At 45.1% G+C, this 24,480-nt stretch overlaps 1 protein-coding gene across 1 annotated transcript in view; it reads right to left on the minus strand.

Annotated features, from left to right (window-relative positions):
* The window catches only part of PRKCH (protein kinase C eta), a 113,326-nt gene extending 98,477 nt beyond the window's left edge, over window positions 1-14,849 (minus strand). Inside the window, exon 1 of the mRNA XM_059850521.1 lies at window positions 14,381-14,849. Within this exon, the coding sequence (XP_059706504.1) occupies window positions 14,381-14,740 (360 nt within the window). The 5' untranslated portion in view covers window positions 14,741-14,849. The remainder of the gene's footprint in view (window positions 1-14,380) is intronic.
* Between the last annotated feature and the right edge of the window lie 9,631 nt (window positions 14,850-24,480).

Here is a 24,480-nt window from a genome sequence, read left to right on the forward strand (position 1 = left end):
CTGAGGATTGCCACAAGCCCCAGCACATGGCAATCCTGGGTAAGCCAAGAGCAGGACAGGCTCACTTACAAAGACAGTCATATTTAGGACAACTGTTGTCATGTTTCCTCCTTGACAAATGTTTTAATGTTTTGTTTCTTTGTGAATGGAAGGCCTGGCATTTTATCTGTGCCAGAGTGTTGCATGTGTTTTATATACAAACACATATGCTTTTAACTCCAGCACACTAATGTGTTTAAAGTATAAATTCCCTCCTGGAGAAAAGCACATCCCCACCTGGGTGGCACGGCTAATGTGGACCTCTTGCTCCTCTTCCTGCAGACAAACAGCCCTTGCTGTGTGTGGGGACACGTTCCCGTAATTCCCAAAGCAAGATTATATTCACTCTGGGAAAAGTCACATCAATCTTACCCTTCTACCTTAATTCTCACCAGCTGAGGACAGAAATCCTTTGGACAGCATTTATGTCCTCTGATAATAAAGTTAATTCACTTCCTTCTTTAAGATATACCAAGCCCTGTAACATAAAGCCAAGAAGCCACTCAGTTCCTGTCCTCTCAGCAACCACCTTGGAGGGAAGTAAATTAAGAGATCCAGTCCCTTTTAATGACTGACCCACATTCAGTGAAGGGAAACATTACAAACACACTTCACTAAGAAAGATAAAAAAACATCTAACACTGTTCAACTAATACACATTACATTGAAAGAGCCTGAGATAAGAGTACAGCAGCAAGGGGTTTGATAGAATCATTAAAAAAAAAAATCATAAAACAGTTTTGTTTGGAAGGAACCACAAAGATCATCCAACTCCAAGCTCATGCCAGGGGCAGGGACACCTTCCACTAGATCAGGTTGCTCCAAGCCCCATCCAGCCCGGCCTTGAACAATTGATCCTGAACTGGAGCTGCTGACTAGACCATGGCATCAGAAATTTCAACTTTTCATGATTCTAGAAAAACTCCTCTTGCAGCCCAGCAGAGTTTGAAAGGCTTCTGGGGCATTACCACACAGAGCTACATGAAACAGGGGGGTGGTTTCGGGTACTGAGATAGAAAGTCTGAACAAGTACTGACCCACTGGAAAATTCACAGCGAGAGATGGAAAGATCTGGTACTCTTCAAACACCTACGTGTTCTGGCTGTGGCTTTGAAGCAAGCCACAACACTGTCTATTGTAAAGAGCACTGTTCCTGTGGAAACACTTGCTTAGTATTGTCAGAGAAAGAGTAAGAAGAAATGCTATAGGTGTACAGAATTTTGCAACTATCCATTTACTGGCTAAAATGTATATATATTTCAAAGATAACAAATTCCTTTTCTTATTGTTGACAGTGAAAAACATTATCAGGCACTGAAACAGCATATTTTTGTGCAGCTGGAGTAATTAAAAAAAAAAAACACAAACAAAACCAGCAAACCCAAATTCCACAGAATGGTTTGGAATGGACCTTAAAGATCATCTCATTCCTACTCCACTGCCACAGGCAGGGATGCTTTACCTAGACCAGGTTGTTCCATGTCCCATCCAACCTGGCCTTGAACACTTCCAGAGATGAGAGATCTGCAAATTTTTCTGCAAATGAAATTTCCTATGACCAGAACTACTAACATAAAAAGATAGTTTAGCCAACCTAAAAATGAACAACAAAACTTATATGGAGAAAACGCTGATGAGCTTTTCTGAGGTCACAAAGATGTTTTCAGAGCAATCTTTCAGAAACCAAACACAGGGACACCAAGGGCTACTTAAAACCTGCAAGGTCAGTTACTCTTTTCTCACCTAATGTTCATGTCCAAAACAGGAACAGGAGCTTCAAAAATGTTACTAAAATAAGAAGTGCATTGCTTAAAAACAATGAGTATTGCATATGCATTGCTGAGGCAAGTATCTTTGCACTAAGCTTATTTATATATAGAAATAACATCAGTGACCTCGTATTAATCACAGACACAGCTTTCTCCATGACAAAGGGAAATTACAAACTTGCAAGGGCACACCAGAAACCTTCTGAGATCACATCCACATAAGCCAAAACATGTGACAACTTGAATGATCTTTTGCTCCTCTTTGAAGAAATCTACTCAGATTTATTCTGTCAGCATTATTCTTGACAAAATCAGAATCATGCAATTCTAAAATGAATCAAGTGATGATTTTTAGATATAGCTACCACTCTCTGTTCTAAGCTCCTTCTCAGAATTTCTGAAGCTTTCAATTCTAAGAATTTTAACCAAGATAGTGCTAACCAGAAAGAACATAACCAGCCAAAAGGGTTTCCCCTTGCTAGACACAGCACCAGGCAAGAACTAAAATGAATGCATGCCGTGTCCTGTCTGTGTCACAGCACGCAGGAGTTCACAGGCAGCTCCACACCACAGCACCAACATCCTGCTCTCCTGCAGTTGTGCAGTCACATGCAGCAACTCTCACCCAAGACAGAGAGGAGAGCAGCCCTGGCTTCCAACACCCCTCCAAGGGACCACAGGTAACCTCTGAGCGGGGCTTGGTACGTGTCCAACAGTGTCATCAGAAACTGCTGGGGAAGCACAGGCTTGATGATGGTGCAAGCTGAAGGAGGGTAGATATTAGAGATTAGGAAGAAATTCTTCCCTAGGAGGGTGTGAGGCACTGGCACTCTTTTCTCAGAGAAGCTGTGGCTGGCCCATCCTTGGAAATGTTCCAGACCAGGCTGGACGTGGCTTGGAGCAACCTGGTCTGGTGGAAAGTGTCCCTGCCCATGGCAGGGGTTGGAACATTGATGAGCTTTAAGGTCCCTTACAACCCAAACTGTTCTGTGATTCGATGAACTGATAAATCACTAACCAAGTCCTTTGGTAGATACGAAATACAGGGAAAAGCCATCCTGGCATCAAGCTTTGACCAAAAGCAGATGAAGGGCCCCAGCTCCCCCAGAATTCCGTTCCCGCCTCTTCTTCCGGCCGTCACCACTCCTGTGCAGAGGCAGCACAATGGACGGTTGCTTTCGCACGACTCCAAAACCACAGCAAACAGCCCCCCATACTGACTGGCCTGGCGCCTGACTGATGGTTTCTTTAGCAAGCTCAGCTGTGAAATGGGGTATGTGAGAAGCAGAGACTCAAGCAGGAAGCTCCTCACCTCTCCTGCTGCACAGGAACTGCCCATAGGGCAGAGGAGGGCAAAAACCTGCTGGGCACCCTCCTGGATCTGCCCTGGACAAACTACCAGAGCCAACAAGTCACGGGCCTGCTGAAAAAGTGCTCCATCACATTTAAACACAAAACTCATTCCTACACTGGATGACTTCCTAAGTATTATATTAGCCCAGATGGAAAGGGTCATATTTGAACATGAACCTGTTTTGTCTACAAGGGGCTGTAAAACACCCTGTGAGGATGTGCAGCATAGCCTGGATTTTTGATGCTTTATTCCTGATCCTCCAGAATCCAGGGGTCTGGTCTTCATTTCAACACTGTCACTCTGAGAGGATGGCAAGCCCTAAGGATGTGGATACAGTGAGTCTTGGACTGCAAAGACAGCACCTTAACAGTAAATATGGGGGGGCGGTTCACTGTTCTGGAGAAATCAGCCTCAACCTGTGCAAATGTGCCAAAGAAACTTTTATCTATTCCTTTACCATTTATTTTGCCTACATCATACCCTTTTTGTCCCTCAAAGGGAAAGAATAAAGCTCCACTATCTGGGCTCATGAGAACAGCTCTAGACCTTGCTCCTTTCTTGGACATGGCCATGAATTTGAAGATCTAGGTTTGGATAAACCATTCAGCAAGAGGAAAGTGGGACATGTTTCTTTATAGAATGAAGGAAACAGGAGAAAACATCATCCCTATTGGCAAGACATGCTAGATGTTACTCAAGCTAATGGTATGAAAGCCTGATCAAAATGAGTTACTGTCATTAGGTATTGATAGGATTATTGTAATGGGGGCTAATTTTTGAGAGGAAGATGGCTTATCTTAGTACAGCTGGGTTTCCACCCAGTTCTGCTCCACTCTAAGCTGAGAACAGCTTAGTTGCTTAGTTGTAGAGTAGCTACTAAATGACCATAGTTACATCCCATTACATTAAAGAAAACTAAATAAACCAGCATTTCTTCTTGTCTGCCACATCAGGAGTCCCTTGCAGAAACAAGGGACAAACTTCTATAAAAGAAAACTGATTGCAGGATCACTTTCAACCATTTCCAGTAAATCATCCTCCCTTATAAACCAGTCTGGTGAGCAGTTCTTGGGAAGTACACAAAGCTGGACTTTTTACTGCTACCAAGTAAACAGGTAATGAAGTGATAAGCATGGGCCTCCATGTAGAAAACTGATTATCAGCAGCAATACTCCCACCAAGCCCTATTAGGAGATGGAAGCTCACCCCACACAAAGCTCTGTAGCTTTTGTATTAGCAGTGTGTTCCAATGAACAGCTTTGACAAGAAATCCCACCATGGATTTGGACTGCACAGGAACATTTCCTCACATGGTTATATCTTCTTCCAGGCTCATGAGCAGACTGCCTTAGAGAATAAATTTTCATTGAATACATTAATGTGAGATGCCTCAGTCTGTGAATGACCTAGATAATAAACTCATTGACGGAAGCCAATTCCTTCTTATTTCTCAGAGCACCATGGGCACTCGCTGTGCCCAATAAATAATGTACAACCCAGCCATCATCATCAACTCTCGTTGCATGCAAGAAGGGGGAAGGAAACGTGTCCAGGTCTTCTCCCAATTAGCCAGTGCAAAGCTGGCAGCGTAACTCCATCGAAGCCATGGGGAATCCACTGACGTAAACCTCACAAGCAACAGCAGAAGCAAACACCAGACTCCTGTTCTGCTGGAATCTCACAGAAGACACAGGCAAACTTTTTAAAAACAAGTAAGAAAGGAAGGAAGCAACTTTCACATTGATGTTATTAAAAATTGATAGAAAGAAGTGAGGTACGGAGAGCTTCATGTATGTGCCGGTTTACATGTGAGGGAAGGAAACATTTAAAGCATACAAAATTTAAAAGAATTTAAGGATATGAGATAGAAGAAATCATGAAGTAAATCAATCCCATATTTCACTACTTGGAACTCCATTTTTCCTCTGCTCCTCAGTCCTGGGGAAAAGGCCAAGAAGCTATATGTCCTTGTTTACCAAGAAGGCAAATGCAGGACAAAGTATGAATTCAAACAGGACAAGCTAGTCTTGCATTAGTCATTCCTGATTTAAACAACCTTTGTTATTCTGAAGGAGCAAGGCCCAGAACTGAATACATTTAGCATGGGATGAGCACACTGACCAGTCTAGGTGGAGAAAATGCCTCTAGGAACTAACTCACACATTGACAAGCCAGCTCCAATGCTATCAGAGACAGCATTGATTTGCAACTGTTTTGTCAGATAAAAGCACTTTGGAGCACAGACATCCCATGCTGACTTTTACTGTCATAGTTAAACTGTCATCCTCTTTCCCATCCTGACTGTGAAGCCAGCCAGCTCCAGAGAGCTGCCACAACCCTAAATGATCCCTCTGACAGTGCTCTTCTCCCTCTGACACCCACTGCACCCAGCACCACTGGTCCTGCTTGAACCTACCCCAGCATCTATAAGGCTGTGAAGGATGGCAAACATTTTTCCATCCAAAAATGACAAAAGGATTCCCAAACCAAGATGCCACTGCTATCATAGGAGGTTTAAGACACTAAATTTAGCAAGTGGAGAATTTAATTTCCAAGGGATGTCTTGCTTACATGACAGAGTAAAATTAAATGTACTCATGAGAAAAAATGCAAAAGACCGTGCTATGCTAAAATGCAGACAAGGAATTAAAAAAAGAAAGAAACAAGCAAAGGCAAAACAGAAACCACAGAGCAGGCCAGAGAGCAAGAGAGAGCTAGAAACCAGAGGTGCTGTAGAGAGGTGTGAGCTGCTTTTTCACACCAAATGCGACCAGCTGGCAAGTCAAAAGCTTGTCACTGAGAATGGCTAACATAGAATATATGTGAGAAAGGCAGGAAAAACACTACAGTGTCAGATATGGAGGTACCAAATCAAACCTCTCCTCAGACCCTGGCTGCACATTATCAGACAATCTGTCACTGTGATTCTTACTATTAGATATAAAGTCCTGGGACAGCAGAGACACACAGCCTATTTCGCATATCCTGTCCCTTACTGCCTCATTTTGAGAGATTACTGGGCTCTACTGATCTGTTAAGTGATTTCACACTACAAATGATTGTACTGATCTTTTTTCAAACATACAGCAGACATGCAACACTCATACAGCAAATCACACATTTAGAAATGTGTCCTGCATGGATGCATTTTCCTCCTCTCCCCATTTTGACAGAAATATCCGTACTGAAAAAAAAAAAAAAGAAAAAAAGAAAAAAAAAAAAAAAAAAAAAAGAGAGAAATTCCACTAAGGCCTAAATAGCATTGTCATGTTGATTAAAAAAAATAGATTATTTATTCCATCTCCCATTTCACAAACTGAAGTCAGCTACCAAAGCTGCCCAGCTTGTATTTCTGCACCAATACTTCATCTCCTATCTGTTCCACAGAAAAGAGATCCCTCTTGGAAAAAGTTTGGAGAGCTGCCACTGTATCACTGACACAAATACAACCAACTCACTCACAAAACTCAAAACTTATGAAACTGGGCAGGTGAACACCAAGAAAAAGCCCTTATATGTAATGTCATCTAACAGATTCATACCTCCCTCCCTCCTTCTTCCCCGCCAACATTTTCTTGTACTGGCAAAGCTCCTGGGTAAGCACAGTCACAGCAGCTGGGTTTCAGTTCTGTGTGAGCTGTGCTGACCCAAAGGGCAGCTCCACACCACATGATGGAGCACAGAAATTCCCAGCCAGAGCCACGGAGGTCCAGCCAGCAAATGAAAATCTTATCCCAGACCTGACATCCCAAAAACTCTATGGCTTTGCAGCCCAGGACAGCATCTTCCCCAGGAGGGGCTTAATTGCTTTGCAATGGGGCACTCAGAGGAGCGAGCCCAGGGTGTGACATCCATTTGTCACACAGGTCACAGGCATCCCGTCTCTGTCTTGAGGGCTGCTTCTCTCCATCAGGACAGAGAACATCGGTGGGCTGGAGAGCACAAGGCTTTCTAGAGATGCAGTGGGTCTCACAAGAAAGACCAGCCAAAAAAAACCCTCTGGCAGTTACCAGAAAAACTCTTCTGCCTGCAACCTGCCCCACACTGGAGGAGCCCCAGGACAGAGCAGCGCAGGGAGCAGGGCCATCAGCCGGTCAGACAGCTCCAGCAGCCTGCGGGATAGATCTGGACATTGATTGGATGCCTCTGGTCTAGCACAACAAGGGCACAAAAGGTCTTGCAGGGGCAGTGAAAAGGCAATTTTTTCCATCACCTTGGGCCTAGGACAGACACTGGATATCAAGAGCACAGGAGTTGCTGAGGGATGCTTGTTCCCACGCAGCATTGCTCCAAAGCAACAAAAGCTGGCTCACATCTGCTCGTGGTGCTGGCTCCTAAATTAAAGCAGGATGGGTCCCTCAGCAATTGACCTCCCTAAGTGATGAGAACATCTCATGATATCAAAGCATAGAAAAATATCATTGGCATTGCAGAAATACAGTTGTTTGTCTGGCTTACCCTAAGTGGCTTAGCAATGTTAATGGGACACTTCTGGATGCTCTTTGTTCCAGATACACATTTATCTTTGATATCTTTATTATAAAGCAGGGCTTTCCCTCATAAGCAGCCAGCAGAAGGGCATGGCTTGAGAGAGGAACAGCCACGTGGTGATCTCCACCAGGACACGGCGCCAGGTTAGTTATCCATGACTCCAGCCTGGGTCCAGCACGGCCCTACAAATAGCACAGGGGTGAGGCAAGCAATCAGAGCAAAGATTGCTCATTGTCTCCAAAAGAAATTAAATTTGCAGCATGGTCTGACATGTCTTAACTGCATGCTTAAATAGGATGAAATCTGGGAGGCAAGAAGGTGCAATGGCTGATCCAGAATCCTTATAAAAGCTGCCAGTAACTCATTTCATGTGGCAACTCTGCTGTTCATCTTTTTCTCCATGGTTACACAAAAGGCCCCCAATTTCCTGTCTGTATTAGCAAAGCACAATAGCTAAAGCCTAAAACATCAAAGGAGCCTCAATAGTTTGTGAAGAAAGGGTGGGAGTCTTATTCACTTCAGTAAGGGATATGTTTTTCATATTGAATTGCCCTGTAAATCAGTAGACTTTCTAATGGCATTTCAATAGCTCAAATGGCCCCCTTGATGATCTGCTCTGCAGAGTTTATTGCCTATAAGCTCAAAATGGCCAGAAACCAAATCATTACTCAGAAAATACTCCAAACAAAAAGCCTCTGACAGCCTGGGTGAAATGTGCTTTATTAAAAGACCTGTGGAAAAAGCTAAATATAAACCACCAATAGGGTGAGGTGGAGCCAGCAGGGTGCTGAGCTGGGGACAGAGCTTCCTGGGGTGCTGGGCTCACTGGTGCTGCGGTCACCCTGCTGCCCCCTCCTCCTCCTCACAGCCTGTCTGCAAAAAGCACCCCCAGGGCTGTGGGTGCAGGTTTGCAAACACCTTCTCACGAGCTTCTAACATGACCAAAGGCAATGTGGGTATAAGCCCTTGGCTGCCTCTTCTCCCTCCAACCAGGGCTTTCAACTGGTTCAGCAGCAGCAGCACCATCAGCAGGAATGTAAAGGTACCCCTGGCATCAAAGTCAGCCCCCCACTCCAGCCAACCACACCAACAAGGGCTTGATAGAATCACAGAACACAAAGGACCTTAAAGACCACCTCATTCCACACCCTCTGCCATGCACCTTCCACCAGACCAGGTTGCTCCGAGCCAAATCCAGCCTGGTCTTGAACACTGAACAGGATGGGGCATCCACAGCTCCTCTGGGGAACCTGTGCCACTCTCACTGTCAAAAATTTCTTCCTTACATCCAATCTAAATCTCTCCTCTACCAGTTTAAAGCCATTACTCTTGTGCTGTCTTTCCATGCCTTTCTCAAAAATCCTTGCCCAGCTCTATTTTAGCCCCTTTAGGCACTGGAAGGTGCTGTAAAGCCTCCCTTTTGCCTTCTCCAAGCTGAAAAACCCCAACTCTCTCAGCCTATCCTCACAGCAGAGGTGCTTCAGCCCTTTGAGCATCTTCAGGGCCTCCTCTGGACTCCCTCCAGAAAGCCCATGTTCCTCTTTTATTGGGGAAATGGGTGCAGTACTCCAGTACATCATTCCAGTGACTGCCACTGCTCTTGGTGGCAAGAGTACCCAAAGGGTACCCATTACTCATGTGACCATTTTCCTCCAGGTCACTGCAGCACCAGATTGCCTGGACTCTGTCCTGCCTTGTCCTGCACTCCTGCAATTCTGGCTCTGTCCCAGGCACAGAATCCCCCCACTCCACCTCAGCCACAGTCCCCGATGAATGCAGTGACGAAATCTTTGAGGGTGACAGGAACACTGTCACTTCACTGCCCATATGGCTGCCCCCTAGAAGACCTTGAGAGCCAAACCCACATCTTGCTGCCACTCAGTTCAAAGCCAGGACATGAACTCCAGTCCCACACCCCCTACTGGCCCCAGCCACTGGAAACTGGCTCTTCTCATGCTTGGGTCAAATCTTCCCAGCCAAACACTCTCAAGCAAAGCGCCCATGTTCTCCAAGGATTCTCACAGCTGCCAGCCAGGCCTTTTATTGGGGAGGAGCAAGAAACAGGACTCCAAATACCTCAAGTTCTGATGCTGAGACAGGACAGTATGTGTGCAGCTCTTTGTGACAGTCAGCTGTCTCATCTGCCTCAATCAGAACTGTTTTTAGCATCACACCCCCACAGACTATTAAACACCTGACAAATAGCAACAATTTTTCCCTTAGTTATCACAGCTTTTGTTTTAGGCTGCAGGGCACTCACAGGTAGTCATGGTGCATGGGTCTCTGTTGGCATTTTGAGGGGATCTGTTCATAGGGCCAAAGGACAAATTTATGCTAAAAGAAAGAAAGAAAAGTTTAAATTCCAACAGCTTTCAGACCTATCTTTCCTTCTGCAGTGGGTGTTTCTCTCCAGGAGTCCTATTCAACATAGTAACTGCATATCAGTAATAACAATTACAGAAACAACTTAAGGCTTCTAAAAAGTTAGGGAAGGAGCTCAGTTTACTCAAGCCTAAATAATATGCATTGTGACCTTCACACAGATCAGAGATCTACACTTTGTATATCACTGTTGTGTGCATGGAAACAGAAGTCAAACAGACTTCACCACTGCCCACCCCTGCCCTGTGGATGGAGGCACCACTTATTCCACCTCTACAAGTTTAATTTATCTCTGCAGTTGGGCAGACAAATACTGCACCAGAAAATTCTCTGTCAAGAGCTATAAAGTATTTTGGCTTCCTGAAGCAATTTTTGCCCACCTGAAGAACTCTGGAGTCGAGCAGGAGCCAAAAGAAGCAGCAGCCATGGTTTATGTGACCTGCAGCACCCTGCCTCTGCCATGGCCATGAGGCTCTGGAGAGAAAATGACTTATTTTTTAAATTTTGGACTTCACATTCAACAAATACAATTGTATGTGAACATGGGTAAAACAATTATTTCTGCCTTAAGAAAAAAAAAAAAGGGGAAGGATACAGGCAAAAGAGCTGAAGTGAAGGAACACACAAGAATTGCCTTAATCTCTTCCTGCACACGAGCAACAAACTCATCAGGAAGTTGTGACTGGCTCACTAATCTTATAGCCCATCTGTTATGTGATTTCCTTCGGTGTACTCTCAAGATTTGCTACTTCAAGATCAAGGTTTAAACGTCTACTCCTTGTTAAAGTCTTACAAATTATGGCATCTCCACCCAGGGACTAACAATTTTTACAATCATGTTTAAATAATTCCCTTGTAACAATGTCATTCAGTATCTGTAAAGAGTGTTTCCCCAAGGTTAAAAATTACTTCGGCTACTACATCAAACTCAGGAATAATCCAAGGTATTGTAAACATCTCCCATTTCAGCTACACTGAGTACTCAATTTTTTTCACTGATATATGACAGCTTTCTATACTGCACTCAGAGACAGTCAAAGAGGAGATAATACCTTTCAAAGGTGCATATGTCAAGTAAAAAGATCCTAGCACACGCTAGTGCAAAATGAAATGCTTTCAAGAGGCAAGTTTCAACCCCGATGTAAATCTCAGCAAACAGCTCCAGAGAGCAGGCAGCTCAGCTCGCTCCCTGCACCTGGTCATGCACACCTGGGTAAAATGCAACCATTCAGGTTTGCACAATCTCACACCCACACAGGCAAATGGCTACCAGAGACAGAACATGGCACTGGGGAGATGGTGCTCAGCTGTGACTGCGTTACAGCACACGGAAGGCACGATGGCATTTAATTGACAATGTTAATAAAAACTACTTTGCTGAAACCTGACAAATTAATATAAGGAAGGGGAAACAGCAAGAAGGATCTTGGAAGTTAATAAACTCTTGTAAATTTGATCAGTGGAAAATTAGTCAAATGTGTGTAATAACTAACATGCAAATTAGAAGGTATCCGGACCATGCTAATGTGTTTACTAGAAAGACTTTGGAAAACAACCCAAATGGTTAGAAGAAAAAGGGTCAGTTTTGAAGTCTCTGAAAAATGAATTCTAAAGCAAACCATGAACAGAGAACACTGCCCCAGCACCCAGTGGGATGACTCAGGTGTATAAGCATTACTGATGAGACAGCTCATGTCCATACACTTACTCATCTGCATAAGTGTTCAGGTCATAATTGCAGTGATGTACCTGCAAGTCATCTGGGAAGCACCAACTCTTACACACCAACTGCTCCTCCTTGCCTCTCACTGAAACTTCCTACAGTTCTCACAAAAGGTGCTGACCAATGTTACAACTAATCACTTTTTTTCTTTTTTTTTTCCCAGCAGGAGAAAACCCATTTTTATAAACAGAGCAGCATGAGCCTGAGAGCTGATACCAAGACTGCCATAGGTAATTCCTGACAGCTTCCTCTCAGGAGGAGAGCTCAGGGAGCAGAAGCAGCCAACTGCCCTGTTTGCCTGTTATTAATCACTAGGATTTTACCAAAATACTGTTTTACCTGTCTCCGAAAAGTGAACATAAAAGTTCTATTTCAAATCAAAATGAAAAATTGTGCACAGCCAAGTAAGCATAAGCCAGGTTTTCCTCTCACTCAATTCACTCCTTAGTTGCCTATCTGTGCTTTTATTTTGGGGATGGAAAAAGGACAGAAATAAAGGGCTTTGGAGTGGAGGTGTTTCAAATCATCTACATTTCCTTGTGGTGTTTCACACTGTGCCAGCAGCTCATAGACCTTGGGTAAGTACAAACCAGCATTTCCTCTCCTTCTGATTACACAAACCCCCGTGACAGCCTTGCTGGATTTATCAAGACATATTAAATTATCAGGGCAAGATGCTGTTCCCTGTCATCATGTGATCCAGGCTGCACGCTATGCGAGATGCTAACAAAGCAAATCAGAAGGGAGGGGAGAGAGAAAGGCAACAGACAGCAAACATTTGCTCATTCCCCACTAAATCCACCCCAGCTGTAAGTTTCAGACATTAATTTAAAGGGAGAGCAGCAGCTCTTAGCCTCTGTCTACATGTCCAGATATAAGATCAGTTTACATCAATTCAGTTAAAAGAATTCACGGATTTCCCACCCCATTGCACCCATCAGCTCACAGGTACAGGAGTTCATAAAACACGTGTCTATCCTGCAAGGATTGGAAACTTTTCCCTCGCCACCAGATGAATATTTCAGGCCACATTCTGCATCTGCCCTAAAAATCAGCACTGCAGGATGGACTAAATGGAAGAAATGTACGTGCATCCACGCCTGCAGCAGTATTATGAGAGGTATTTTAGTAATGCAAATAAGGCCACCACCTTTGCAGCAGAGCAGTCCCACCCCACATGTCACCAGCTCCAATGTGACCAGGACTCCAGCCTCCTTACAGGACTGGGCCTCTCTCAATAGCAACTCAAACATCAAGAAAACCCTCAAAACCACATAGCTCTATCCCAAGCTCACTCCTCTGCCTTGCCTGTGGGGGTCTGGTCTGTGTTTGAACCTGGTTTAGTACAAATCCCAGGAGCAGAGCAGATACTTTCCAGGGGCACAGGTAGCCTGGGAAGCTGGGCATGCATCAAGCAGGCAAACCCCGTGCCCTCAGCTCTGGCTGGGCTGTCAAGAGCAACACCTCAGCCAAGCCATTGGAGACAGGCTGGAACCTTTCTATCTGACCCAAAAACTGCATCAGGGACTGTCTGAGAGAGAACACCTCCACTGCACAAACCTCACACCTATCCATAAGATACATAACTAAATGGCCACAATATACATTTATTAATCATTGCCTGTTATCACCCCAAAGGTGTAGCATCACACCTCAGCCACAGACACTGGCTGAGAGCAGAAAGTCCCAGCATCCTCCCCAGTGATAGGATCAAGATGTTTATCTGTTCTCTACACTGTCAGCCTCAACATCTGGTTTTATTGTGGTGGTTATCTGACCGCATATCCTGAACTTCTTGGCCTCAAAAAGTTTATACCCATCACAGCCTTGAACATTCTCAGCTCTTCTGTGCCTTCTCTACTCAGAATAAATGCCTTTTTTTATTAAACTAACTCTTACCAACAAACTGTCTGAATCAATGCAGTCACTTCGTCCTCCTTTACAAGACTGGAAGCAAAGGTACAACTTTAGAGACTGTACTGTTTCTGTCACCATCAGGAAATATCCATAAATGAGGTTCTCTGGGCTGCATACAAGTGACATGTACCTGGAAATAACCTAGAATTAGCTCAGAGTGCAACTGCACTGACCCAGAGCAGCAGTGTACATAACAGACACAAGACTAGTCCTGCCATTCTGCTAAGAAGTCAAAGAAATCCACATGCACACATCAAACTATTGTGCAAGCATGTGTAGAGCTGGGCAGAAATACATCCAACCCAGGTATCCGAGTCTCCAAGTGCGCCTCTGTGTGCTGAGCAAAAGGAGGGAGGAACACCTTTGTGTGAATTTGCTGGTGTCGTTTGCAAGTTATGTACTACAGGTCTTGTCTCCGTTCATTTACAAACATGAGGAGAGACTTCACAGCCCTCCACTACAGCGTCCTCACCCTCAAGCTACGACAGCTGAGGGTCCTCAGGGTCCTAAGGAACAGCAGCCTGAGCATATGCGAAGCAGAGGGACACAAACAGATGCGCGAAGGAACACACCTGTGTACCTGCAGACACACACCGGGCTGCGTGTCTGCGGCACAGACATGCAAGGACAAGCCCCGGCCCCGCGAGTGCCCTTCATTCATTCCCAGAGGAGCTCTCCCAGCTTCTCCTCCGGACCGGTACTCACCCAGCCCTCGAAGGTGTCGCTGGGGGCGGCGGAGCGCAGCAGGTCCTGGAAGTGCAAGGTGCAGTTGGCCACGAAGTCATCGTAGCCGATGGGGGTGTCGTGGAAGACGGAGAGCTCGATCTGATGGCCGTCGGTGACCGTGGCCGAGAACTCCTCGTTGTAGGTGGGTTTGTTGGTCTTCTGCTTGGTGCTGGTCTGCCCCACGCGCATCTGATCCACGCTGACGGTGACATAGGGATCCAGGAGCTGGTAGCCCTTGCGGAAGAGCGAGTGCCGGAGGGACCAGCGGGTGGGCTGCAGCCCCACCGCCTCCCCGATCCGCACCTTCAGGTACCCGCTGAACTTCATGGCTCCGGACATGGCCGCGCCCCCGGGGCGCCCGGGAGCCGGGAGGAGAGCCAGAGCCCGCTCCCGCCGGGCGAGGCACCCAGCCTCTCCTGCCGGCCCGGCGCAGCCCCGCCGCGCCTCCTCAGGGGGCCGGGCGGCGGCACCGCGCCCGCCCCCGAGCTCTGCCTCTGCCGGGGCTCCGGAACCGCCCCGCCCGCCCCCGCCGCCCGGCCCGGGCTGCTCCAGCCGCGGGGGAGCGGCGCGATCCGGCTCGGGGACACCTGGGCGTGGGGCGGCGGCGGCGGACGGGGAGGAGCCGCGGGGCCGGCCGTGAGGGCGGGGACGGGCGGGGAGTGCACGGCCCGGCCCGGCCCGGCCCGGCTCGGCTCGGCCCGCTGCTGCCTAGGTGCGGCCCGCAGCCTCCAGCGCGGGGCGAGGAGTGGCTGCTACCCTGCCCTGAGAGGGGACACAGCTCCGGGGGCAAGATCCGGGACACCCCCGAGGGGCTCCGACCCCCGGGGCTCCCCGTTCAGCCCCTCCCGGCAAGGGCTGGGGCTGCGCCCGCCGCTCGAACCGGCGGCCCCTCGGCGGCTGCACGGGGACCGGAGCGACCCGGAGCAGCGCTGCCCCCATACCTCGCCCTGGGCAGCGCCGCCTCCCCGCATCGCTCCGCCGGGAGAACGTGCGCGGAGAACGCAAGGATGTGTTCGGGGGTTAATTGCGGGTGATTAACGTGCCTGGCACTCGGCGTGCAGGGTTGGTTTTAGGGTGGATTGTCTTCGGGGGTTTGATCGCACTTAATAAAGTCGGAATTTAATTAGTTTTAATTGCTTTGCAGATTTCAGAGCAAAGCGGTGTGAACTGGGTAGGGAACAATGAAATCCTGCCTTCCCGGTGGCATTGTTCAGCCGGCATCATCTGAATTAGGTTGCACTCCGTAAGATGCGGTCCTTCGAGTGACCCCACCACAGCTGGATGGTGCCAAGTGTGGCTGACAGCTTGCAGCCTTTTTTTTTAATGTGTTTCTTTTTTTTTTTTTCCTTTTCTTTCCCAGACCACTCCTCCTACCTCAGCTCTGCCATCTTTCACATTCCCTAGCAGACCGTCTCTGTTTTCTCCCATCCCCTTTCCTCACTTGCCCCCCTTGAGTTTTTCTAGAACTCCCAGGTTTTGCAGGAGCACCAAGCCAAGGTTCCCTCCAAGCCTCAGATAGAGCAGGTTGTCTCTGATTGCCTCCTCTGGAGAGAGCAGGTGGAACAGGTTCAGTAATGTGATCACTCCTCACATGGAAGCAACTGTTCTGCCAGAAAAACTTGTAGACTTCTTAAATCAGACTTCTGACAGGTCTCCTTTCAAGGCTTTTAAGTTCCTTGCTCTGTCACTATTAACTGGAGAAGACAAGTCTTTAAGATTTTTTGAGCTCGGTTAGGACAGCTCATCCTGAGGCGGAATACAGGCTTAGTTTTAGAAATTGCCACCCCAGGTTCTGGGATTTTGTTTCCAGGAGTGACCAGCTCCAGATCTTTTAACAGCAGGTATGGCCAAGTAAACACAGAGTACTCTCTTCTCAGAAAAGACTTGTAGATTTAGGATTTTTGTGTTGATGTTCCTTCTGAAATGCATTTTAGCATTCGCTGTGATCATTATAGGTAATTTTATTTTCCCTGGTTTTAATCTTTGTACCTTCTTGGATTCTGGTATCCCACAGCAGTGAGCTGGTCAGAAAAAAAGATTTCCTTGTGTCAGCTGTGTATCTGCTACTGCTTTTGTGTCTGGATTCACCACTTCTTTATGACACCATAAAATAAAAAAGTCCCCTATTTACCTTTTCAAGAGGATCACTATCTGTCATTTTGTACTTTTACCACTTCTGTCCTTCCGAGTTATGAGCTGTCCCTTGAAGTCAGGGCAGAATCCATGCTGATCATCGTGGGCAACCTGGAGCTCTTAGAAAACTTCACCAGGACTCACTCAGGGCTGCAAACAAGGTTTAAAGACAGCCTAAACTTTAAAGCACCCAGCATGGGTACCCAAAGGATAAGGCTGAAGGCCTTAGAAAGGCTGGAACACTCACTCTGTAAATTCCAAATCATCAAATATAGATTTTACTTTGCTTAGAGCCCTTTCAAAGGGCTTGGTGCAATAGCAGTGAAGAATGTTTGGCACTAGAAGACTAAGTTAAGAGATAAACAGGAATCAATCAGAGACTGCCACAGTACTGTCAAAATTTCTCTTTACCTTTTCCTCAGTTTCCTGAGCAGGCAGAGATGAAAGTCACCCCAAGCATTACTTGTTAGAAGTAATGGCTGGCTCACATATTTACTGTCAGAAACAGGGAGAAGACAAAAATCTGATGGTTAAAGGCTCATTTCCTCTGCTTAATCACACAAGGTAAAGTACTTTGCCATGGTGGAATTTCATCCATAATAGGAATGAGGACTTGAAGACCTTTTTCTACACAGTGGTTCATTGGAATCTCATGTGACAATGTGATTCCTCTACCCAGACTTCAAATAAACCTAGCAAGTACTGTTAAACTCATGGAAAAAAGCAGGTGAGCCACAGTTTTAAGTCTTTCTGGTGAACAGGAGTGCAAGCCTGTTTGCTGCTGCAGGAAAAAAAATCAATCCTGTGGACTCATATGATGTGAATCTAATTAATTTTGTTTATCCACTCAAACCAGTCTGGAACAGATCATCTCAAACAGCATCTGAACACACCCTATTCTGAACTCCCAGCCAAAGCCCAAGTGTCCTGTTCTCAAAGAGAACTGAGCAGCGACATGAAGTCAGAACCTACCCTGCCTACTCTCCAGACATCCATGCAGTGGAAAAACATCCCCAGTTAGGTATTTTCTTCCAAGAATCAAAACATCTCTTCACACCATGACCTTGCAAGGCTGAATGCAGCTGCACCATCTGGTGATGGCTGCATTGATCCTCCTTGCACAGCTCTGGGGTCCAGCCAGGTCTGCAGGAGTGTGGATTCTCTTCCTTTCCTCAGCAGGACCTTGGAGATCAGGCTCCAGGCATGGCAGGGTGATTCATTCTGTGCCCTCCAGTGCTCAGGGAGGCTGAGCTCTTCCCAGTGCTTCCTGCCAAGCTGGATGGTTCCCTGAGCTGTCAGCCCGTGGCACAGAGCTGTTCAAGGAACCCACTGAGAAGATCATCTCCTGATGTGCCTGAGCAGCAGAGTGGTGGGAGACATGCAGTGGCAACAAACAGAAAATAAAGCAGAAAGGCTGTGCAATCTGAATTATGGGTAAATTACAGGATAAACAAGCCAGGGTCCAGGCAATCTTATTAAGCTGGAACTCTAGGAAAAGGCTTTAGTGCAGTAGTGGAAAACCCCCTGGAAAAAAAAAAAAAAAACAGTTTAAAGCTCACCAACAATCAAAAAGACAAGTAGACTATTGGTAATTGTTTGAAACAACTGACAGCAATGCCAAAACTGTCACTCAGGCACTGTATAAATGACACACTCATACCATTTATTGTGTGCAAGCCTGCTGCTCCCTCCATCTCAAAAAATGCAGAATAGATCTAGGAAAAACACAGAAAAAGATGACAAAGGTGATGAAAGGCACAAAATATGGTTGTGAAGGGAAAGAGACTGCCTAGCTTGATATTTCTAAGTCTGGGAAGGAATGAATGAAAAGGAAAATATGAGCAAGATCTGTACAATCATAAACCACATGAGCTGTATGAATGAGAAAGGGTTTTTTATTATTTCCCAGCCAAGACCTAGAGGACACTTAAAATTGTTTTGAGGTCAGAGGTTAAAAAACATAGAGAAGCAAATGCCTTTTCACAGAATGCATAGTTATAATTTGGACTTCCTTGAAAAAAATGGAGGCCAGAAATATAAACAGCCATATCCAGGAGTAGGTGTTAATGGAGGATAGACTTAATAGTGGCTACTGACCATGAGATAAACCCTGGGCCAGGCACATCTTAAACCACAAATTGGCAGCTGAAGGGAATCAACAGGAAGGACATGGAACAGCATGGCTGAGGTATGATGGATCTAGGAGGGACACAGTGAGCATGCTATGCTCCTCTGAACTGTAATTTCCATATCTAAGTAAACAATTGAAGAATGACACCTCCTTAAGCTGGCTTAGGCACCATTCCCTGCAGGTGGGTGAATGGTCAAAGATGGGAACAACTCTCAAAGTTTAGTCCTGCATTCTTCCTTCAGGTCACAGTAACCTTAAGGATAAGTTTATGCAACTTCTCTCTTATGTTTTTGGGAATCTGTCTGAAAAACTTCCAGTTCAGATCCACAAACAAAGCCAAAGAGCTTGGCCATGTCCTGTTGTAACATTATGATTTAAGCCTGGCCTCATCTCACACTACAGATATACACAAATTTCATGCACCCTGTAAAAATCTTCATTTTTTTCCCTACCAAACTGTGTGTTATTCCCTTCCCCAGTAACTTATAATTCTGTAACAATTTAGTGTCATCCTCATTTGGCAAGTTAAGGACAAAGTCTTAAATGTCTCCACATTAAATTTCTACCAGACACTGGTTACATTCAGCAGTAAGTCTGTAAACCAATGGAAGAATTTTGTCTTTCACAGCTACCATTGCAAAAAGTGCCAGTGAGACTTTTTGTAACTGAAACTGCAGCTAAATACACTATAAAAAATACAAAAATTAAGAGAATTGTAGAGGCAGTTGAAGTAGGAACTAACTCTATTTTGTTCCTCTATTAATTTTAGTCTATTTATACCACTTCCCTTTTATAGTTCTTTCTATAAGACTGCTTGTTAAACCTTTAAACAATGACAGCTGCTGAAGACTGAATATCCCATATGTGGAATCATTTGTGGTCTAGGGAGAAGAAGAGAAAAAAAAAATCAAATTCCTCTCTAATAATAATAATTATAGGATCAATCCAAAACTCACTGAAGTCAAAAGCAAACCTGCCACTCATTTAAGCTATACAAGAATCAGACCTGGTTTGTAGGTTTGCTGTTCATCCTGATTTATTCCAGTGCAAAAGAGAAAAAGAGATCGTAGCCTAATATCAGCTTTTCCTACTTGCCATAAATACTGATTGTCTAAACTGTAGCTCACCTGATCCTTATTATTTTTTATTTTTTGGAAAACTAAATTGTTTTAAATTGTAGCTCACCTGATCCTTATTATTTTTTATTTTTTGGAAAACACCAGGTCATTTTAAAAAGTGCTGGTATTATAAACTGCAGAATATAGTTTATAAGAGCTCTAACTCCTGCAAGCCAACCATTAATACAGCTAATGGCCTGTTTGTTGTATTAAACTGCTCTCATTTGTCTGGGTCCATTAACAAATGCAGTGGTCATTAACTGTTAACAGCAACTCAGTTATTAGATTTTATTACTTGTACAGGAAACACTGGAAAACAAACTGATTGTTCTGGTTTACTGGGGTTTATTTCTTTCCCAGCAGTCTTGCTCTATTATTTATAATTCAGTTTCTCACTTATTCCCAAACATGATGGACATGCTCAGAGATGGGTTCAAGGCATCCATGTGGACACTCAGTTCACATGCCAGCCCCCTACCACTGAGCCCAGCAAACCTCTCCTCTAAACCACAGAGCTCTGAGCTACCAGGCATCTGCAGTGCCCTCTGCTTTCCTGATTTTTCTGTATTTTCTTCTTGGGCAGCAGCTTCCACCCATATACTGAGTAATGAGATTTAAGTAAAAGATCCAGTAGCCTGTATATAGGAGGCTGGAAAAACTTCTTATTCATTCATGGTTTTCTCTTTCTAATCTACTCAAATCAAACATTCAAGTTTTAAAATGTCTTTTACTTCCTCTTCATGGGGACTGATGTGTCAACTAAGGGTGAGTGCTTTCTGTCCCTCATTAGCATTTAGTCCAGATAATTGTACAGTTCTCTTCTGGCCTTGTGACTGACAAATAAGCTAAGAGCCACAATCTTGCAAATGCCTGCATGTGAGGAATATTGCCCAGTATTACTGAGATATGAAAGCCCTTCCCTTCCACATTTTGAATGCTGAAGGCCCTTGATCCACTTTTCTTTCTGCTTTCTTCCCCTTTTTGCAGTTCAAAGCAATGGGAAAACACCACCAGTGTCAAAATGCCATGAAGGCCTGGCAGCAGCTTGCCATGGAAGTGGCTTTCATGGAGCAGTCTGAGCAGTGCTCTTCAACCTGCAGTGCCATGGCACCCAAATGAGGGAGGAGACACCCAGAAATGTGTTCTTAGTGCTCTTGGGGAGCACCACCTCCTGGACTCCAGCTGGTGGAATTGGTGTTACAAGACAACTATCAGCACTCCAGAGGTGGAGATATGTGAGATGACTGAGCTTTACCCTCTGTGTGGTTGGGTGTATTTAATGGTATTGAAATAACTCCATTTCTGAGCTGTTGGTCTCTTCCTAGCACACTGCAGTTATTAATGGCACTTTTAAAGTTGTTCTCTCCTACAAAGGCACCCGTGGTGCAGGTGATCCAACCTGCTCACTAAAGGCTTGGATCAATCAGATAGGACCACAACCAGCACAGGATATTGGTGGCACATGTGGTACTTAACCCTCTGAAGAGGAGAGGTCACACTCCTCCAAATAAAGTGATTCATGATGCAGTATCTGAATGCCTTGCACTGGAGGTGCCTCACCAACCCTGTTCCTGTTTGGCTTGTGAAATGGGGTCTTATCATGGTTTGACTACACACAGAGTGGTCAGAGGACAAGCATGGACCTCAAATTTGGTCAAATTACATCATCCCAGTGCTACCTGCAAGCCCATTCAGATGCTGTGGCAGCCAAAGGATGCAGTATCAAGGGGGAAAAGGTGGGAGATTTTGCTAATAACAGGCTAAAGACACTGCTGATTTGTACAAGCAAGGATTAAAAAGTGCTTCTGTCATCCCTGGGGCAGAGGTTAAAGGCTCTTGTGTATGCCCATGCTGTGTCTCACGTGGTATGAGCAGGGGGATGTTGTAGTGCTGGGGACTCAGAGATATGAGTCACCTTATCTGCTCCTGTCTATAAACAAGGCACTTGGAGTACAGCTTCCCTCCTATCAGCTTCTGATAACAACTTCCTTCCCACCCTCCTTCCCAAGCCAGCACGTGCTAACATGTTGTGCAACAGAACCAGTTGGACAAGAAGTTCAGAAGTATTTAAGAAGCCCAGGGATGTGCACTTTATGCCTTTGAGCAGCAGAGGCTTGCTGGGAATGGCCCCAGACTGGCAGGTGTGTGCATTCTCTTTACCTTTGGAAATGGGGTAGAATAAAAGAGCATCTCTGCCTCTTTCAGCTTCTGGTCAGCTCAGAACATAATAAATCCTGGGATTTTCCATGAGGAACATAATAAATCCTGGGATTTTCCATGAGGAACAGCAGGACTCTTCAAAGACTGAAGATATCCCAGAGTTTTTACCCACCTGGAGTGCAGCATCCAGCTCTGGGATCCCCAGCACAGGAAGGACATGGAGCTGCTGGAGATGGTCCAGAGGAGGCCATGGAGCTGCTCAGAGCTCCTCTGCTGTGAGGAAAGGCTGAGGGAGTTGGGGGTTCAACCTGGAGAAGAGAAGGCTCCAGGGAGACTTTTTAATACTTAAAGGGAGCTTGGAAGACAAATGGGGAGGACAAACTTTTAGTAGACCTTGTTGCAATAAGAGTAATGCTTTTAAACTAAAGGAGGGTTGATTTAGATCAGATATAAGAAATACTTTTTTTACAACGAGGGTGGTTAAACACTGACACAGAGAAGCTGTGGATGTCCCATCCCTGGAAGCACTCAAGGTCAGGCTGGTTGGGGCTCTGAGCAGCCTGATCTAGTAAAGATGTCCTTGCTCTCTGCAATATCTATCTAATATTAATGTTATTCCTTTAGAAGTAGAGTATTGTTAATTTAACTTTGCATTTTTTTAAGTCCTCCAAAGACTGAACTATGAGCTGAGCTAAAACAATAGAAGACATTGTTTAACACTAAGCAGACTAAAGAGGAGAAAAAAAATAAATGTAATAATGTTATGGGGCTATTATGACTACATGTTGTAGACTCATTATATTAGCTAAGAATACTTAACTGAGTTGACTCCTTTAACACTGGCAAAGGATCAACAAGTCTCAAAGTTCTTTTTTCAGTCAAGACTGAGCCTGATCTTTCAGTTTCCTGCCATGTCTCTCATAAAATTTCTTTTTTCTCAGTAGAACAAAATCCCATCTGCCAAGAACTGCATATTCTTTCTCAAGAGCTGAACTCTGTTCTACTGAAATGCAGGCATTGACCAGTAATTTCTATTTATCTGTACCTTTTCTAGCAACCACAGGATCTATCATCTTCAATACCTATAATACAGATGGAAGTAGAAAAGGCAGCAGGAAAGGGTTGGGAATAATGGAGTTAAAAGTACTCTTATGAGAATATACTATGGAAAATATAATGATGATGAAGGATGCTCAAAGGGAGAAGGGAGCAATTACCTGGAATGGATGATCAGAAGAAAAAGAAACACACAGGAAGTATTGGGCATTATTAACCTTTGAATTCTATCTAAGGAATATTGATTTTTATTCTTCAGTCCATTACAAAGAACTGTCCTCTTGGTTCAGAACCAAACCCCAACACAACCCCCAGCACAGGATTACAGTGCTGTGGCAGGGCTGCACTCTGGGATGTGCTGTGCAGGGGATGTATCTCTGTGGTTTTGCTTTAATCGTCACTGAGAGGAAGAGAAAAAGCTCTCTATGCACCTTTACTGGGATCTTTAAAACCTCAGTAAAGCCCAAAGCTCTGGGATATGAAGATGCCATCCCAAGGACCCTTTGAATCAGACTGTTAGATTCTTAATTACTTAAAATAACATTTCTGTTGGTGCATATCTATGAGTAAAAGTTACCTGCATGTCCCCATCTCCACTCCATGGTGGTTCCCACAGGGGAACTCTTCCCTTCTTTGGGATCATGGTGTGCACTCAGCCAGAAAATACCAGTGCAGGCTTGAGCACAGACCTCTCTCCCACTCTGCATTGACAAATTCTCAGATGTCTGTAAAAATCAGGGAGAAACAATGCTCAGGACCTCCCTGACCATCCCATTTCAGTCCCAAACTCTGCACACAGGCAGCCAACTACACACAGGGATGCTCTTGCTGAGCTGCAGCTCACTCTGAATAAGCTGGGGAAATAAGAATAGCTCAAGATTGCTCTAAAACTTTAAGACCTTGCTCCAAAAATCTTGGAACTTATAAAACATTTAGAAACCAGAAGGAAAAGCCATGCTGAACAGGAGAAAGCACCCCCACATACACAATGCTGCATCAACAGAAACTCCTAAGAGCAGAGCTGTGAAAATCAAGACTTCTTCCCTTGTCACAGACCTCTAGATGGAGCTGCCTCTTTTGTTTTCAAACTAAGCAAGAGCCACTGAAGTACTGCAATAAAGCAAGGCAACGGGAATATAAAATTTAGGCATTTGCAACGGGGAAAATGGAATGGGAGCATTATTTTGCATGCAGGTTGTGCTGTCATTAGATACTGTCAGCTTCTCCATAGTTCTTTGAGATACCAGCTGTGTTGCCAATGCCCTTGCTTACAAAAGTTACTCCTTCCAGTTGTTTGGGGAGTGAAGATTCAGATTCAACTGGAGAGTGCTGAGATCTGAATGTAAAGAATATCCCTGTGAAGAGGGAAAGGCTGCAAAAATTCAAATAAAGAAGAATGCTTTTTCCTCCCATAAAGTGGGATTTTTCATTTCAGGAAGACATACCCCATGCCATGGATAGTGGAAGCAATTTTCCCAGCA

The sequence above is a fragment of the Haemorhous mexicanus genome, chromosome 6 (assembly GCF_027477595.1).
Source record: "Haemorhous mexicanus isolate bHaeMex1 chromosome 6, bHaeMex1.pri, whole genome shotgun sequence".
Lineage (NCBI taxonomy): Eukaryota > Metazoa > Chordata > Aves > Passeriformes > Fringillidae > Haemorhous > Haemorhous mexicanus.